We start from the raw sequence: 19,467 nt of genomic DNA, 5'->3' as shown, positions 1-19,467 counted from the left end.
GCACAATGGAAATACATTGCACGACAAAAGCCCACGGAAATGAACAAGAACTTATATTGTTTTTACCCGCCTTGAATATACGTCGTGTTTTGTTGAGAAGCGTTTTAAAAAAAAATACATTTTCCACAAAACAACACAGGGACAACAATCTCCCCAACACTTCTCGATACAGTTAACGTGCAGTTGTGGTCTCTCATCGACACTTCTGATTATCAACCGCTCATGTATTTTTATGTTCTTCCAGACTTGTCCCGCATCCGAAGCCGTAATGTCTACATTACGATTCTGTTGTGTGAGGAGGTTGTGTGAAGGGATGGGGCGGGGGGTTACTGGTGTTTATTCATCGCGGCTCGCTGGCAGACAGTGTTCACAAACTTGTTTTTCCCGCATGTTGATACAACGCAAAAAATAAAAACATGAATGGCAATTCTACCATGTGTTTTCGGGTTGTAACCGCGCATTCTTTCTGAACGACGCACGACGTTTTTTTGCTCCACGTGCCGAGAGCTTCTGCAGATGCGAAGCGAAATGTCGGACGTTGTCTCGCAACAATGCTGCACGACCCTGCATCACAGCGTTATGAAGCACAACCCGTGCAAAAAAGTGCATGCAATCGTACTAATGATAACGTGCAGCCCGCCTGCACCACCACCTCTGGCCTTCGCACCTGATTGGCTCACAAGTGACGACGTCACATTCACCCCCTCCGTCTATTTAAGACCAAAACAGGAGGAGGATTTCTCCACACCTCTGGCTGTCGCCTGATGAGGCTGGTTGCAATTACTGGCGAAACGTCTCACTCGAATTGTAAACGCTGTGGGTTTACTCTCCAACACACCGGTGCGCTGTACGAGTAAGGAATTGGCCACGTTTTGTTAACGTGACCAACCTCGCTAATTGGCTCTGACGGGTGGAGGCGGGTTTAACGACACATGCATATCTAAGCGATCTAACCCAAAAAAACCTCTACGATGGATAATATTTTTTCGCGAAAGCCCACTACGTGTTAAACATCCTCTCCTGGTTGAAAGGCTTCACAGGCCACGTCGGTCGTGGAGGTTGTTGGACCACGCTGATCAGTGCCAGTTGGTCATGAGGTCATATTTTGTGCCTATTTCTTAATGCTTGGCAACACAAAGGCCCGCACAGTTCATCTGAATTTGTTGAGTAATTGAGCATTTTATTTCGTGACACAAGATAGATATGGCATTTTCAAAGTAATGGTAATTACGAAAAAAAATCGCTCACACACTCTCCTTCGCAGACAACTTTACAACTCCGTGCAACTATTTAATCAAGCCATGTGTAACACATTTTACATGCTACTTTCCACAGTTTATTACCAGACGGCAAATTATATTTTCGCGCCTAAATTCAGAACTGAGCATTGTGAAAGCTCCACACCGAATTATGCAACACCTTTGCTGGAGACAACTGTACGTCGAACAGTGTACATATTTCTAAATAAAAAGTAATTCCTTGTCAAAACACACTATCTCCGGCATTCAGAGTAAAGTATAATAAAAATGTATGGCCGTTATTCGCTGCACTCCCAACAGCGTGTCGGTCACGGAGATGGTTTGACAACACTGCCACGCTGGTCAGATCCGTTTTGCATGAAGGTATGTATGTTGAACTTCTTTCGCACCGTACATTGCCAACCCTGCGAATCAGAGGTGCGGGGGGGTGGGGCGAGTTGCTGGAGAGTGCGTATCAGGACCCGGGTTGAGATGTCACTCGCTGGTGATGTTCGCCATGGAATCGGAATTCTTCCCCCTCGGTATAAAGAGCTCAGTGTGCTTCTGATTTTTTTTGTCATCGTGCTATCCTGTGCGTACGATGACAAAAATCGCGATTTGGCACGTGTGAATACGCAGAGAGGTGCCGCCATCTCCCATGGTCATGCGATGCCACAATGAATCTGAATCCTGCGCGTGAGCTGGTCTCATCGCTCCACCTCCATAGTGGTGGCTCTGTCGTTATATTCGTGTCCCCCAATCTTCAGTGAAACGCATGGTGCCTTCTTTGCGAGTTGTGTCGCTCTGGCAGTTTTCTTTTTCCCTAAAGACTCGTCTCGCCACCGTGCCGCCTCGCGGCGGCGATGTTAACCTCCCTTGCCTGCTACGCGGGAGGTCGTGGGTTCGATCCCGACCCTAACGCCTCCTGTATACTTGGGAGTTTACGTGTTCTCTCTGTTCATGACCGCGTTGATATTTCTCTACGGTTCCTCCAGTTCTTCCCTCCGCATTTATAAAAACGCCTCCGGAGTGTTTGGCTGCTATAAATTTCAACGCCACTTATGAAAAAGAGCTACACATCTCAGTGGGCCTTACCCGGTAAAATAGAAAAAACAAGTTGAGTCTAAGCGTTTAAATAGTATCTTGAATCTAACTTTTGAGGCCTTCTTTGTGAAGCGCTTCACAACGTTCCTGGACCACGGGGGGAAAAGAAGCTGTGGAAATCATCAAAGAATCATTACAGTAAATATATAACGAATTTAGTAAAAAAACATTTTTTTTATCTAAATGGTTCAGCTGGATGATTTATTTTGGGAAAAGAAAGTAGATTAAGGTCAATGAAGTGCAGTGTTGTTTATCAGGTAGTTAAGATCGTACCTCGATATAGCAGAAGTCAATACATGTGTGGTAGCAGAAGGCAGTGAAGCAAAAAGGCAATTATATTACTCCCACGCGTGTTCTGCTCGTCTTCACCAACTCGCACTGACCAGTGCGATGAAGTACGTATAAATAATCCTCCACGGCGAGTGTGGGCGCAGTGGACCGACAAAAGGGGGTTGGTACTGCGCGTTAAAGGAGCTCTGAGAGTTGTTCAATGGCTGCAACCTTCCCCCCTGGACGTGTAAGCCCACGAGCTGTGCGGTTGCCAGGTTATTTATCAAGGCGGCTGCCAACCAGGATCAGAGGAAATCAGTAAAAACAACAAGGGTGGCAGACGAATCAGACAGATGGAAGGAAGCCAAGACACTCCAGTTCAAGAAAGCCAAAAAAGGGGAGATCAACCTTGTGGGCCTTCAAACCAAAGTGGGATTTTTTTGAAAGTTGCAAAGAAATATCAAAGATTAATGCAATCAACAATGGCCAAGGTGGCTCATGTTTTTGACAAAGTTGGGACCCATTTTGCCGCTAATTTGCAGAATAATCATAAACTGGGGTTTAGTGCGCTCAAACTTTCACATTGTGAGTGATTGCCGGTAATTTTCTGTATTACAGGGTACGACAAATAATGTTTTGGTATAATTTATGGAAGAAAAAAAATCCGCGCAATTCTTTTGGTCTCTCATTTGTGTGGGACCCATGTTTCTGTTCGACGGTTGTTTAGTTATACAGACTGAACTGCATTATGATTATAATTGCAGTTACTTGCTTCAAGCCGCTTGGAAAACTTTCAAAATTGTCTGCCTTTCCATTGAATCTGGCAGAAGGTGGCTCACTTTTTAAATCCACCTCTTTTGGAACAGAAGGCTCTTGAGTACTGTGGGTGTAAAGTTCCATTGCAGTATTTCAAGTGTTTATTTTTTTCCTAATGAGGCCATTAATGCCAACAGAAGAATGGATGTAATGGCGAGAAAGTGATAACTACTGCTCGAAATGAGTCTGTAAGCGTACACGGCTGGTTTTGCTATGAGCAGCACAAGTACCGCTTAAGATATATGAAAAACTAGAAGCTATAAATGTACACGGTCCCGTTTATTGTCACATTTAAGTAGCCGTTCCATTTGACCTCAGGACTTGCAGAGCGAACAAAAATGGCTGTCTAAGCCCATGCACAATTGCGTTCCCCCCTGCAATTGAAATGGAGGCATTGTAAAGTGAAAAATTTGCTGCATGACGCATCAAGTTAAAACCGCAAGGGCAAAGTGAAAGAAAAACTGAAGTCACATCGCATTTCAGTGAAAGCATTCTGCACTTTTGTGTGGCTGGAGAAAAGACGACATCAAAATATAATGATGCAGTCGTGGGGGGAAATGGCTTTCACACTGAATTCCAGAAACAGAACATTTGTTTATACTGGAGGAATCCGATGAGCTATGAAGCTAGTTTTCACAGATGTCCAGTAGGGGCAGGGCAAGAACGTTAACGGTATAAAACAATCTAGAGGTCGCTGGTTTGATCTCCTGGTGCACGGCAGTTGAAACAGTGGCCAGGTTTATAAAAAAAAAATAGAAATACCCCCATTTCTGTCCACCCAGCAGTATAAATAGATGGGCTGCAGTTAGTGGGTCTACCAAGACGTCTGGCACGTTGCAAGATCGAGCGAAAAAATACCCTCCAGAGAGGCTCTCCAGAGCTCCTTCTACCGCTGGTGCCCCTTCTGCCAGCAGTGGAATTAACAATACATTGCAGTGCTGCGCCTTTAACATGTGACAGTTCTGCTTATGAGCCACTGGGCGTCGAGACTGCCGCAGGGTGTGCTTGTCTTGAGCTCGCGTTGAGTGTCACCTCCTCGGATGCATGCTGGGTTTTCTTCCGCTTCTCCGGTTTACCCCGACATGAAACCAAAGATGAATAAATGTGAATCGGCAAGTGCGGTACCCTCCTGTGTGAAATAAAGAGTCTTGAGACTTGGTGAGGCTTTCCTGGGAAAATAATTGTTGTTTGTTTTCAAGTAATTTATAAGGCAGTATAACTGCTCCAGTATAACTGCTCAGGGATGAAACTGCCTTTGGGTCATTCATCCGATGTGTGAACAATGGAAAACTGGGTGACCAAAAGAGATAAATATGCACATCAAAAGTCGTACAAAAGCAGTACAAATGTAACCTGCCAATTACAACTAATGATCCACCAATTAACTCGAATGATTAAACTGGTTCATCTGCATGGCTGTCCTGATGATGTCATGGCACCTACATAAGGACTCGGATCTGGAAGGTCTTTCACGCAAGAGTTGAGACTTTGATAAACACCTGGTGGTGCTGCCGGGTGTAATCTCCTGCGAAACGTCGTACAAAAAGTTAACATTTTCTTGCTTTTCAACATTCTGATTTTGTTGATAAGCCAAATCAATTGGTAGATTTGGCCACGTGACAACGTGAATTGATCGGCTCCGTCAAGTGGTGGAGGGTTAAAATAAAATACTGACGGTACACCTACACAATCTCACCCAAAAGAAATTAACTATGAAACATGCCTGGATTTTTTTTTTGGGTCAGGATCGTATTCTCAGGTGCACGATTGGCGCCGTGTGACTCGAGACCCAAAGTATCCCATTTGAGAATCTCGCAGAGCGGTGCGACCCGCGTGCGTCTCGGAACGGCCCCATAAAAGACACTCACAAAACTTCCTCCGGAAAACCTTCCGAGCGCCCTTTTTAATCCTTACGCAGTAGGAGGTGCAATTGCTCGCATACCATGCCGCGCGTGTTGCATTGTAGTCGAACGGATATTTCAATTCTCCAGCGCTAGAATAATTATTCAAAGCTCATTTCAAATTGATTATTGCACGGCTATTCGTGGCCCGCGCTGAGATCATCAGCTTTGTTTTCATCACGGGACGGGCAAAAACCCATAATGAAAGCCAAGGTCTTCGCAGCGTCGACTCGGCACTCCTGACTTTTTGAGCCGCAAAGCCGCCTTACACGCCTGGAATCCAAACTCTCCCTGCGCTGACATTTCTTTTGAAAGAAATTACAAAAAAAAAATAACCACTGCCGGCAGTCTTTCCGTTATCTTTTATTTTTCACATTCCACGGTGAACGGGCATCCATGCACTTCACTGACGTTTCCGCACCTGTTGAGATCACCGCACATTTAGAATGCATCGCCGACGTGGCAAAGGGATAGGGACAAGGCACGTCGCTCCGATGCACAATAAAGTAGCGTCACTGAATCCATCTCTCGCAGTGGCAGAAGTGTGTCCCTAAAGGAGGCGGGGATCGCTGATTTAAAACCCATTCCTAATGACACTTTTATTGCTGGCACCTAGGCTAAATGAAATCATGAGGACTTAAGCTTGGGCATGTGACAATTATAATATGTAAAAATTGGAATTGTAAATGACACTTTATATCAATGTCGCGGTTCGAAATTTCCAATCTGCCACCAGCCGTCACACATGGCGGATTGCCACAATATGCTGTGGTAATGGCTCTCATGCTCGCTCTCCATGGCTAATAGATTTGCTTATTATTCATTTCCGCACAGTGGAGTGCTATGTCATGGCCAATTTGGACAGCTGGCATAATAAACCATTAAACGGAAACCTATGCAATGCGGAACACGTTTTTATTAACCTTTCACATTAGCGCGCACACACACACATGTAACACGCGTGTAATAAATACATGAACCGGTTAAATCAAGTTTATATGTTTCTATTGCATTGGACATATACATTAACAGCAAAGCATCATTTCTCCGGCTAATTTGTAATTTCTCATTCAATATTTTTGAGCCCCCCTCCTCCTGCAACTGCAATGGGCGGTGGGGTGGAGAGATATTTTCCAGAACTCTGCCCGAGACAGCTCCGGTTGAAATTAAAACCTGATCATCAGTCTGATTCATAACTTTGTAACATAATTTATTGCTCTATACAGGATACACATTAGGCTCAAGTCGTGTATGTGCTTATTGCAGTGTGCGGGTATTGGTGATTTTTTTTTTGCATTGATGAGTAAGGCATCCAAAGATCAGCAGTGCATATTCTCACAAGAGTCCATGGCAGATATTGTTTTTTTTCCAATGCTCCCCCGAGTGACTTTCTCATAGGATGGGAGTGCTGTTTATTCAACGTGTCCAAGGCCAAGGCACATCGGCAATAACAGCCCGCGATTCATCACACATCGACTGACCACAACTCCTCGTAACAATCCGTCTTAAGCCGATGGGGGGGGGGGGGGGGAAGCAGTTCCGGGGTGGGTGGGGTGGGGGGCAGGTGGGAGTGGTGGTAGAAATTCCCGCGGCTGAGGAATTCACAAAAGCTAGAGCTGGTGGCGGTGGGGGGGGAGGCAGTGGGGAGGGAGGGGGTGGGTTCATTTTTCATCCAAGGCACTTCTTCAGCGGCGAACCTTTTCATAAACCCCGCACGTGTGAATCGTGGGGACAAAACATCCATCCACAAGTAGCAAGGGACTTGCAGTCAGTGCGAGGGTTTTTTTTTTCTCCATTTTATTGCATGGTGGCGGTGGGGACGAAGCCGTGCCACATCGGCTGCGCCATCAACTTGCGGCTCTTTGTTCTTTTCGCGACGGCCGAGGTTTGCAGGTTAAATTCGCAAAGTCCCCGCCCGTAAGCGGTCCAATTCCGCTCAGCCAATATTCATTTGTAGCCCGCGACTCGAACGAGACCCGGGCTGAATTCACCGAGTCGTATTGCGCGCGGCGGCGGTGCGATTGTTAACTCTGGTCGCTCGAGGTTCTCCTTGGGCGCTTCGCGAAGGGTGCTCGCTCGCCCCCCTCCCCCCCCACCTCCACCGACAAGCTTTTTCAAGCACTCGTGCAATAAATCTGCACTGGCCCCTCACTTCGCTTCTCGGTTTCCACGCCCTTGCATCGTGATTTAAAAACACACACCACACACACAGAGACACCCGCTGGCATTCTGCTGAGAGCTTCACATCGCCCCCGTACCTTTTTTTCCCCAACGGGGCCTTGGCTGCGCCCGGCCGCATGCGCCGTCATCATCAGGGCACGGTCCCGTGGCCGGGGTTTGGGTGGACGCGGCGGCGTTCGTGACCATCCCTCACCGTCTTCAGCGACCTGCGTCCAGATAGCAATGTACCCAATTAACTCGGCGGAGTGATGGGGTGTCCTGTGAGCTCGCTCGCTTCAAAGGGCACGGGCGAGTGCGATGCTTACGTTTCTACCGGAAAACGCAGTACGTTTTTGAGTCCGACATTTTCATCAGTTTTAGTTTGTCGTTTTGTGTGTGTGTGTGTTTTTTTATATATATACGTGTGGAGCGGTAGTGTAGCTGTTCGCGCCCTGCGCTGTGAGCCCGGCGACCGGAGTTTGAATCCTGCTCATGACAAACACAAGTGACGTTTATCTGAACCGGTCCTGGGCCTCTCATAGGTCGACTCAGACTCAAATTAGTACCTGGAAAAGGTGGTCGGGCGTGGTGCCTGCCACCCACCCGCTTGTGTACCGTGTCGGCCTTCATAGATGCCCGCTGACAGCGCTCACCCCAAGTCTTTTTAAGGCTATACGGGGGATCTTTGTCTTTGCAATTAATCATTCATCAACTTTATTTAGCTGGTGAGCATTAGTTGAGTCGAAACGTCTATTTTTTGCACGGGAGACCTGATATCCAGAGAATATAATATTCACGTAAAAAAATCTAAACTACTGCATAAGAGGTCAGAACATTAAACAAAAAAACATATGGAAATATAAAGTAAGACAGTTTACAATAAAAAAAAAACATAAGGCTTCGAAATCATCATCATCAATGACCATGACCAACAAACTGCTGGACGAGAGAAGACATCCAAACAACATCACCTTACTCTTTGGTTCTTTCGGTAAAGTTACGTAGGTGTAAAATAAAATAAATCACGACGTTTCGATCGCAACACAAGCGGTCGTCCTCAGGCGGAAAAAATAATCCACACAGTGGAACTGCTGAACCAGCGAGAGAGCTGTTACAACAACAAGCGGTTATATACATGGCGAAGGCAAGGCCAGGCGGGGTCTGAGCTGGAATGGAATTCCATCCCCGGACGCAAGCACATCAGTTGTGACAATCTTTCCGATGCCATAATCCACGAGGTGATCTCATCGCTCCACCTCCACACTGCCTATCCTATCAGGCGTGTTCGCTCCTTGGGCTGCCGTATCCCGTCACGAGTCTTGTCCATCGGCCAAAATCCATTCCAGTGACGAGTCTTGTCCCAGCCCAGTCTTCTAAACGGTCGATACGTGGCTTGTAACTTGTGTTTTTGTTCATCTTCATAAAGATGCGGCAGCTGCACTGAGAAACGCCACGGTGGCTAGGGAGTTGTTAACCACCTCTTCTGTTATACAGGAGGTCGTGGGTTCGATCCCGACCCTCACGCCTGTACATTTGGAATTTGCATGTGGTGGCATGGATTCTTCTCCGAATCCTCCGGTTGTTCCCTCCACATTTAGAAGCGCACGTTTAGAGTGTTTGGCTGCTATAAATTTCCACGTGATTAGCCACTTTGCTAAGCTATCATTTGTGGCCAGGTTGCTTCGGGAAAAACAGCTGTGTAGAGCTCAGTGGGCCTTAGCCAGTAAAAAAAAATTGTTTAGTTTCGTTTTTAGCATGTAGAAAGTTACAAGCAGAATATTTACATGTTGAGGACATAAAGAGATGATTGAGAGAATGTCGCAGTGCTGTTGGAAAATGATAATGAAAGCAATAAAACAATTTGCCTGAAGAAGAAGTTTCTGATTACTGCATATCGTGGGCGATGACACGGATAGGAAAAAACTCGCGGTCACCGACAAAGGAAATGGAACTAAATCTGAAAATTATACGAGGATGCGTGGATAGTTGAGTGTTTGAAAGTGCACTGAGATACAGAATAGAAGCTTTACGTTTCAAGTAAGACACAACGTTGGAAACACCTATGTTTTTATCGCATTGGTTTAAATTATACATGCATTTCCAGTCCAAACAAATTTCAGATGTAATGTTTGTCTCTCTCGGCTACTGATTGGATACACTCTGCTGCTCCTGACGCAATTACCTGGCACAGCCGCCTCGATGTAAAAGTATGGGTGTTGCGTGTGTGTGTGTATGTTGAACTTATTTTACACCATACGTAGCCAACCGTGCTAATCGGAGGTGCGAAGAAAAAGCCTGATTGGCAAAAATCGTGAGAACGCACACTCTACATAAACCGAGCCCTTGGAGTCTCAATGGATTCCTCGCTGACTGACTGAACATATTCTGCAACAGCCTATTCAGATTCAAAGAGATAGTTCTGCGAGAACGTACATTTGAGTGCGCACACGCGCGTGTGCACAAATTATGGCGAGCATCACGTGGCCGTGACGAAGGAACAGAATGTGAAAATGCTGCGTCGTTTTATATCACGGTGAAGGTAAATGTGGAGAATTAATAGAAAGGTCATAAAGACGGCAACTTCTTCTTCTTCTTCTTAATGAAAGTGCATTTTTTGTTCCACAACGAAATTGTTTCCTACCCAAGGTCCGAGATGTACGACATTTCGTCGTGGTCGTCGCTGTTGCTTTAACGAGGCAAAACGTTCCGCTTGTTCTTCCTTCGAGTTTGCGCGCGCACATTAAAATATTCGCTGCCGCGTGCCCTCACGCGCGTTCACACACGGGCAATGCCCGTGCGGACAACAGCGCAGGCCCGACAACAATTTAATCGTACGGACGGAAATAAAAAAATACACAGCCTATTTGGCACTGGCATACAATGTTGCTGGCATGGGCCCTTGGTGTACAGGATTAAATGGGCCCCCTCCCCAATCCCTTGTTCAATTCGCACTCCCTCTCTGTAGCACCTGGCGCTTGAGCCCCCTCTGGCCAGAAGGAGGGGAGAGGGGGGGGGGGCTGGTGCAGTTGCACCGCCTACACGCTTCGGTGGCTACACCACGGCCGCTTTTTGGTGCCTGCGCAACTTCTGAATAAAATAAAAAGCTCGTGGCAGAAAGACATCGCCATTCTGAAGATTATGACAGGGCCAACTGATGAGTTATCTCGCTGCACATAGAAAACGGTGGGGGTGGGGGGTGGAAGGTTGTTGTTTTTTGGATAAAAGTAAAAAAAATGCAGGGCAGCTACCGACAGTGAGAATGCTGCGGCCGCAAATTGGCGTGACTAAAAAAAAAACTTAAAAAACCCCCCACGTATTCATTCTCTCTCTGCAAAATTTTCCATGAGCGAATGTGAAAAGATGTCGTGAGCAAACGTGCGATATTTTTTCGCACGCGCAAATGTTTCTCGACACGTGACGACTGTTATGAGCGACACGCTTTGAGAAACACTCCTCACGAGATTCAATGAAACCCAGTATTGAGAAAGTCACTTTCAATGGAGGGAACATTATTTATTGTGGGTCACAAGAGATGACAGGAGAGTGATTAGATTGAATCCCTAAAGTATAAAAAGGCCAACAATTGGAATCTAGGCAGACACAAGCATACATAAATCTGAATTCTCAAATGGCCTGATGACAAGTTTGCGTGAAGCGATGACTTTTACAGAGTTTATTTTTTGCCCTTTTGCTATGGTGTAAAAAAAAATAATCCACGGGTGAGATTCATTATTCCAAAATGTAAAGAATTACTATAAAGACAAAGATCCCCCGTATAGCCCTTCACGCACTGTCGGGGGGTGAATGCTGTTAGCGAGCATCTATTAAGGCTAGCACTGCACACCCCTGATGGGGTGGGTGGCCAGCACCACGCCCGGCAGCCTTTGTCTCCCCAGCGGTGATGCTCACACACCGCACTTGAATCAGCGAAGGCCGACCACTGGATCACAAATCTGCCACCTGTGTTGACCGTGCACGGGAATCGAACTCGCGTTGCCCGGGATTGCAACGCAGCGAGATAACCGCTCTCAACTAGCCACCACACACTACGGGTCTCCCAGCATTGCTGCACACAGCCAAAACGTAATGCGTCTCACAGCCAAGCACAACGACTTATTTTGAGACTTTCGGAGAAACAGTACATTAACCAGGCTTCGGTGCAGGTCGTTGGAACCACCGTGATCACGTCTCCCCTTGCACCTGGTTAATAGCCAAAGCGTGATAACGAGGCTGGATTTCGCGTGGAAGTAATTACTCTGCCTCACATCTGTCAGTGTGCGGTTTTAGGGGAGAGGGAGGGAGAGAAAAAATAATAATCCTAATGTAACCGCAAAAAATTTGAATTGCGGCCACATCGTTCCGTGCACATTTCTGTTGTTGTTGTTGCTGCACCGTGCAAGAGAGGGGTTACACAGTAAAGCTGTTACAATTCACAGGCAGGACCCATGACTGTTCCTTGGGGGGGGGGGGGTGTTTCGTGCAATCATCTCATCGTAGCTAACATCGCACTACAAATGTATTCCCCTTAGATCGTCCACACCGATGCATTAGACGAAGGGAGGAGGGGAGAAAAAACTTCAGCCGAACGTGGGGATCGCTCCGGATAGCTGTACTGTACGTGTCAAAGGAAATAGGAGAGGCATCATTATCATCGTCCTCCACGATCAATCCACTGCTGGATGAATGATTCCTCCAAGCCGTCGCCACTTCTACCGATGTTGTGATTGCAACGGCAGACCCCGTAAACTGCACATTCACCGGTCTCACTGACTCCACCATCACCTAGTTGGAGGGACAGACCCAGTTTGTATGGGGCAGGGGGGGGGAAGTTCAAAGAGTTTGCCGTTGACTCCATGCTGTATTCCCATGATCGTTTCATTGTAGGCTGCACTGAAACTCGAGGTAGAGCCCCTACGCAACCTTCACTCAATATCCGCTTCGAACACCAAAGGTCTTGAAACTGTCACAGCCTCAAGTCGGTTCTCTGCTCTCGCCCCCTCGGTGTGGAACTCTCTAAACCACTTTGCACATCCGCAACATCAAATGCAAGAAACATCTAAAGGCCTCTCTGTCTGCGTTGGGTCAGGGCTTTCGAAAAGCAAGCCCTGAGCTAGCCTCACCCCGCGCCTCTGAGTTTGTTCAGTTGTCTGCAAAAAATAATTGGCGCGTTATTAATGTAGTAATTATTATTAGTGCTTCAGCAGCGTTACTGGACAAAGCGAGACTGTCACAGGGTCGACGTGGAAGATATCACGCCATCGGTAACGTCTCTCATCGGGGACAGAGTTTTCTTTGAACGGCAAACAACAAAAAAACCACGGCTAAATTTACAAATACATCTTAGCGCAGGGTAGCATTGATCAAGTCGTACATCAAACTTTGTTTAAACAAATCCGATTACATCCCTCAGAGGGATGGAGCTATATGCTGGGAGCCGATCGTCACAGTATATAGTAGCGAATTTTAATTCTGATCCAAACGTCAGTTATGCTCTAGAATGGTTAGAAAGATGGAAATTTGCACGCCCGTCTGTAAAATGTTCTTGCCCCTAACTGCTGTTGATGGTGGGATTTGAGGGGGGTGGGATGGGGGGCCCGTAAGAAATGGAGCCCCCATTGCGAGTACTACATGTGGGTAACAAACCACTCTTTAAATAGGTGCATCGACCGCACGCGTTGGGCACACGGTGGTTTGAAGTAATGGGCCACTTTGTAAGTCACCTGTGCCCTGCACATGCTCTTGATTTATATTCGCAATAAGTTTAAATGTATTGCCGATACCGGACAACAGGGATTTCCTAAAATACGCCGATGGGACGATCTATGTGCCCTTTCTCAGCCAAACGTGTTTTGGGCTGTTTCTATCGTGCACACTGCTCAGAGCTGTCCTCGCAACAGAGGCAATGGGAATGCGATCGCAGCCTCTCCTGCTGCACGGACGATTTCGGTTAATCCACGTCGCATTTTACCAACTCGCGTGTCGAGATACGGTGCGGCTTAACATTTCATGCAACCGCGCAGCAGCAGCAGCAGCAGCAGTGATTCGGCAGAAGCCCACGGACGCGGGCGTCGTTCGCAGATTATGCCACAGCTGAGTGCACGATCACGCGGCAGCAAACGCAGCTTTCATCCCATGCTTTAATATCAAACCACACAGCATGCACGGCACGCACCCAGAGGCATGCTCGCTCCGCGTCCTCCTCGAAGGGGCAGAAGCGTGGCCGGGCGCGCAGTGGGCAATGAAAGGTGAAAGAAACACAAGGTGAAATTTGCATATATATATCACGCCGCCGCTGTATTCGAGCGGGCGGCCGAGTGCGTAGCGCAATCGGCTTCTGGGCGAAGGAGGCCGCTGCGAATACAGCGGAGAGGGGACTTCCGTCGCACTTCAACGCACCCGTCACACGCGAAGCCGCGCAACGGGTATTGGAGGATGTGAGCGGGCAGCCGAGGAGGGCAACACGTCCCAGACGACGAGACGTGCCCCCCCCACGCCCGCCTCCCCGACACCGAGGAGATGGAGCGGTGAAATCAGCTCGTCGTGCGGGTGCACGGCGGATTGTCACACCGCAGGATCGAGAGATGTCGAGCGGGCGGCCCGAAGAGGTCTTTCGTCCAGCTGTAGATTGACGAATGCTGGTGTTGATGGGATGTAATGGTATTCTAGTGCAATGAAGAAATATACATGGAACGATGGGCTCACCTCACCGCTAAACTAATGGCAAAACTAATGCAGTGGAAGTAAAGTGTTTTTTTCAGAAGTATAACATATACATTATTTGACCCGGAAAATGTAATGCCATCTGTAGCGGGAAGCATGCCGTATACCACAGACTGCCCCACTCTTATCGCCGCTTGCACCAGAGAAAGCCTGGCTGCAGTCATATGTGGCGGAGTGTACAAGGCTTTGGAGGCACATATCAATACATTATTTAAGTAGATTAGCAATGGAATTATTAAGCAGGACAGCTGTGGAGGGAGGGTGCAAATGAAATGCAGCTGTAAACACGACCATTGCGAGAGGGTTGGGTTTTTGTTTGGTATGTTACCATTAGGCATTTTGGAAGGAAAATCTACACGCGCAAAAAAATATCATTTAGAATGAGGAAAAATTAAGTCACGCTGGATGAATGACCTCATTTGTGATATATACACGTAGGTTTAAAATAAAAAAATTTTTTAGCACGGTTGGCCATGTACGACGCAAAAGAATAAAGTTCGTCATGCACTCGACGCGTTCATCGCTTGTGAGGGCAAGCGGCACGGCTCGGCTTCTGCAGTGGGGGGGAAACAAAAATAACAACGCCGAGCCTCCCTCATATACCTACTTGACTCTACCGAAAGAACCAAAGAGTATGGATTCCTGCAGTCACGAAAGCTTCAAATCAAGATCGTGAAATATATATATATACACACGAGAACACCTGACGTGCGTTTCTCCCCCGCCCATGTATAGGGACAGCGTGGCCGCTGAACTTCTACTGCACAGCTGTCGGGAACGCAGCGAGACAGATATATTTACTCTTTGGTTCTTTCGGTAAGGTCACGTAGTCAGAAATAAAATAAAATAAAACAAATCACGGCGTCTCGATCGCAACACGAGCGGTCGAGCTGATGACGACCGCTCGTGTTGCGATCGAAACTCCGTGATTTGTTTTATTTTATTTTATTTCTGACTACGTAACTTTCCCGAAAGAACCAAAGAGTATGTATGGATCCCTGCAGTCACGAAAGCTTCAAATCAAGACTGAGATATTTGACAGGGCGCGACCATTAACGCCCGCAGTGTACAACGGTGCATTGACACGGCGGCAGCGAGCAGTTACGCAACATCGCGGTTTTTGTTGTTGTCGTCAAAATCACCGCGGGGGGAATAAATACACCCCCCCCCCCCTTTGGTTCTAGATTCCTGAGGTGGCCGGGTCAACGCTCCCTCTCATCACCTCATTTCCACCGCACGACCGTGCCGTGCTGGGAGCCACGCCGAGTCAGCCCGGCGCGGCTGAGGGAGGCTCGGCGTTGTTATTTTTGTTTTTCCACTGCCGAAGCCGAGCCGTGCCGCTTGCCCTCACACGCGATGAACGAGTCGAGTCAGTATGTATGTCGGTGGTAGCAGTGGCCCAGGAATTAAACTTAGTTTGCCGGGTTCATCGTGCAGTATGTTGAATTTCTTTTGCACCGTACATAGCCAACCGTGCTAATCGGTGGTGCGGGTCGGCGGCGGGGAGGGGGGGGGAGGGTTAAGACAACAAACTAAACACAAAAAACAGTTCTAAAAAAATGGGTTTTCAATCTCGAGTCGCGTGTCCCCACTGACATCTCACTCCACGGTGGCGAGACGTTAACTACCTCGAGCTTGGCACGCAAGGAGGTCGTGGGTTCGATCCCGACCCTGACGACTGCAATGAACGAGTCATTAGCCCCCTGCTCCTTGGCCCTGCTTGAGTCCGAGCCACATCCAGTCGAAAACTGCCAACCCTTACCGTGACGAAACCTGCGATGTGGGCAGCTTTCCCACAAAACTGGTTTGCGATCAAATTTTGATTTAAAGCTTTCGTGACTGCAGGGATTCATATTCTTGGTTCTTTCGGTAAAGTCACGTAGAAGGGAAACAATGAAAATAATAAAAAATAAAAAAACAATACAATTCTCACGACGTTTCTACTTTTATTATTTTATTGTTTCCCTTCTACGTGACTTTACCCAAAAGAACCAATAATATGGTTTGCGATCGTTTGGGGAAAGAGGCAAAATGAAATAGAAGAAAAAAACTGCCTTTTTTTTTCGCCGCACAATTCTTAAATGCCAGGAGCCTATTTGTCTGTACTGCTGGCGCTGCTGCCGAGCCCTGCTTGAGGGGCACTTGGAGCGACACAAACCCATGGACACAGCCACTTTTGAGGCACAGATAAATAATGCAAGAGCGCTCCTGGCCAGGGGTTGTGATCGCAAGAGAGAGAGAGAGAAAAAGACAGCGGAGGGGGGTTAAGAGGGCGAGCGAGGGAGCTTGGTGGGTTGGTTGATTGCTTTGTTTGCTGGCCAGGTAACAAAGTTCGCAGTCGCGTCTCTCCCCGAATGACTTGCAAATATGATATTGAAGACGTGTTGCGATGAATGCATCTTAACGGTCAAACCCTTGCCACCAACATAACCGAGCATCAACGTGAGATGATCAGTTATCCGGGGGGGGGGAGTCGTCGGCAGTGGGTTTGTAAATATCAAATATTGTGCAAGAAGCACCATGATATAGCAAGTCGATGGTACCTCCATTATAGAGGTAATTATAAAGGAAATAAAATTGTGAGAATTGAAATTAACACGAGCGTTGTTGTTATTGTCACAACAGTTTTTCGCTAACCTTTTTACTTATTTTAATTTTTTGCCTCGTACTTTGGTTTGTCTGCCTGACTTCATATGTAACGCTTCTGTTATTCTGCTCCTGTGAATTTGTGCACATTGCATTCCCTCTGTTGACCCATCTACTTATCCTTCTTTACATGCTCGGTCTTCAGCTCATTCTTTGAATTGCTAACCGTTTTGCTGTGTTTTTAATTAAAAATTTTTTTAGTGTTTTGTTTAATGCACACTTTCGTCTTTTCAACAATATATATTTTTTGTATTCCAAGTGCACTGTATTTTGCACTGTATTCCCAGTGCACTGTATTTTGCACTATTACCAGTGTACCGTCTTCCCAGTACACTGTATTTTGCACCGTATTCCCAGTGCACCGTATTCCCAGTGCACCATATTCGCAGTGCACCGTATTTTGCACCGTATTCCCAGTGCACCGTATTCCCAGTACACCATATTCCAGTGCACCGTATTCCCAGTGCACCATATTCCCAATGCACCATATTCCCAGTGTACCGTCGTATCTCAAAACAAAGAATCCATTCGGGAATCTCGCCAAGCGGCGTGGCCTCGTGTGGCCGAGGACAGCCATGCAAGACAGTTTCACGGAACCTCGAACAAATCCTTAAGGAACCCCTTTTGAAAACAAATTATTGGAGAATTTTCCCACTCACGACACTTTGAGATTCGTTTTTTTTTTTGTCGCATTGACATTCAAACGAATATCGTCATCATTACAGCTGGCATACGGCTAAATGAGATGAAACCCCGAATTATAATGCTGGATTTTTGTGTGCGCGCAGTAAAATCGGTGATCAGGCTGAAGCCATCAACTCTACGCTTGAGGACCCAGTTTAAGCACAGGCAGCTGAAATCTAGACCCATACCCCGGATGTCAGTAGTGCCAGCTCAGCACTCTGATCTCCAGGTAAGATACTATTTTTTTTAAAACGACATCCTTTTTATTATACACTTTTATTTAACTCACTCTGTCTGTTGTTGTTGTCGTTGTTGTTGTATCCTCAAACCTTGTAACTAAATTTTAACCCACTTCCCAATGTGGTATCGACTGCAAACTTGGTATACTTATGTCATACTGATGGCAATACTTTATTCTATCATAAATATATATTTTTAAACATTATTTTTTTATATGTTATGTTTCGGCTTGGGTCTAATTGTCCACGGTCAACTGACGTTGGCTGTAATTGCCCACGGTCCCTGATGTTATGGCAAGCTTCGGGGTCACTTCCTGGAGTCGGGGAGTTCTTCCATTACTAGTACATTTAATAAAAGCGTGTTTTAAAAAAAGTTTTTAAAAATATATATCATTGTTACTTAACTTAATCGTCTAACTTGGCCAAAGGTTATATTTTGATCACGTTCGTGATTTCTGTTTATTTTACGTGAATAAGTTTCAACTTATCTTTGAAATAATTTGATTAAAATAAAAATGTACTTTTTCTTATTTTTTGATAGTGCAATTGACATTTTTTTATCAGTCCGCTGAAACCAAAAATATCACAATTTAACGTTGTCTCGTGTAGTCCCCGGCGGTGGACTAGTGTACAGAATCCTTGGCTCTAATGAGAGTAGGACATGTTGGGAGTTGGCTCAGCATTAGCCCGGCCAACACAGCTCCAGTAAAATAATCCCCAATCTATCGGGAGATGAGAAAACCAACAGAGCCAACAAAAATGAGGCAATAGATGTAGCTGAAAATATGAAAAAAAACTGCCCATTTTCCAGCTCAGTAAACTAACCCCGGGCATCCAGACGCTTCCCCTATTCCGATAAAGCCCACAGTGTGTGCTATGAAGTCTGGCAGTCAATCTCCCCTGCGCAGAAAACAGAACAGCTAAGCAGCTAGACTCGTCGCCAACAGCAAAGTGTGGCATTTTCAGAATGCAATTTTGAGATAACTCGACAGAAGCTATTACAAATGCAATTTTCTACGGCCTGGAACGGGGAGGGGGCTGGGAAGAAGAAGAAAAAAAAGTTTAATTTTACATTTTTATTTCCACGGGCATTTATCAACTTTCTTGGATCAGCACGTGCACTGTGATTAATATTTTTTGTTATTCATTCTTTCTGTTTCTGAAATAGATGGCAAATTAAATAAAGCCAAAAAAAATGTTTTGCTGGATTGTGAGCAGGACGCGCCACACTGCCTATCTGTGGCCTCGCGCGCATGGGCCAAATCCCATGTTTTCCTTCGTTATAACCGCGTGTGATATTTAACAAAATGCCACTGCGCCTTGGGCTGAAATAGTGGCCTGGTTTCTTAGCATTTGAAATGTGCAGTAAAAAAAATTATGAGGTTCCGTATCTCTATTTTTGAAGATGAGAAGACATTATTTCTCAGCCAGGGGCATATATCAGACTGAACAGCGCAAAGAAAGCTAATACTGAAAACTTGATTAGACAGGTTACAGATATAACATTGTTTGAAGGTATGTTTGTCTGAAATATATATATATGTCCTGACTGACCACCAACTACGAAGGCGAAATGAATACCGCCTCAACCTAGATTTTATAGTACACATCATAGACTGAGGTTTTTTTGTCCCCTCTTACCATTGCTTCACTGTGATTACTAAAAAAAAAAGGATGTGGCACGCGAGC

At 46.3% G+C, this 19,467-nt stretch overlaps 1 protein-coding gene across 1 annotated transcript in view; it reads right to left on the bottom strand.

The window, feature by feature from the left end:
• Nucleotides 1–1,155: 1,155 nt before the first annotated feature.
• The window catches only part of LOC116943749 (uncharacterized), a 191,585-nt gene continuing 173,273 nt past the window's right edge, over nt 1,156–19,467 (bottom strand). The window contains exon 14 of the mRNA XM_076067955.1: nt 1,156–7,716. Within this exon, the coding sequence (XP_075924070.1) occupies nt 7,709–7,716 (8 nt within the window). The 3' untranslated portion in view covers nt 1,156–7,708. The remainder of the gene's footprint in view (nt 7,717–19,467) is intronic.

This window comes from Petromyzon marinus, chromosome 19, assembly GCF_048934315.1.
Source record: "Petromyzon marinus isolate PM22_M1 ecotype Great Lakes invasive population chromosome 19, UKy_Petmar_22M1.pri1.0, whole genome shotgun sequence".
In the NCBI taxonomy this organism is placed as follows: Eukaryota; Metazoa; Chordata; class Hyperoartia; order Petromyzontiformes; family Petromyzontidae; genus Petromyzon; species Petromyzon marinus.
Note: the sequence above shows the minus strand (reverse complement) of the source record. Positions and strands in the feature narration are given on the sequence as shown.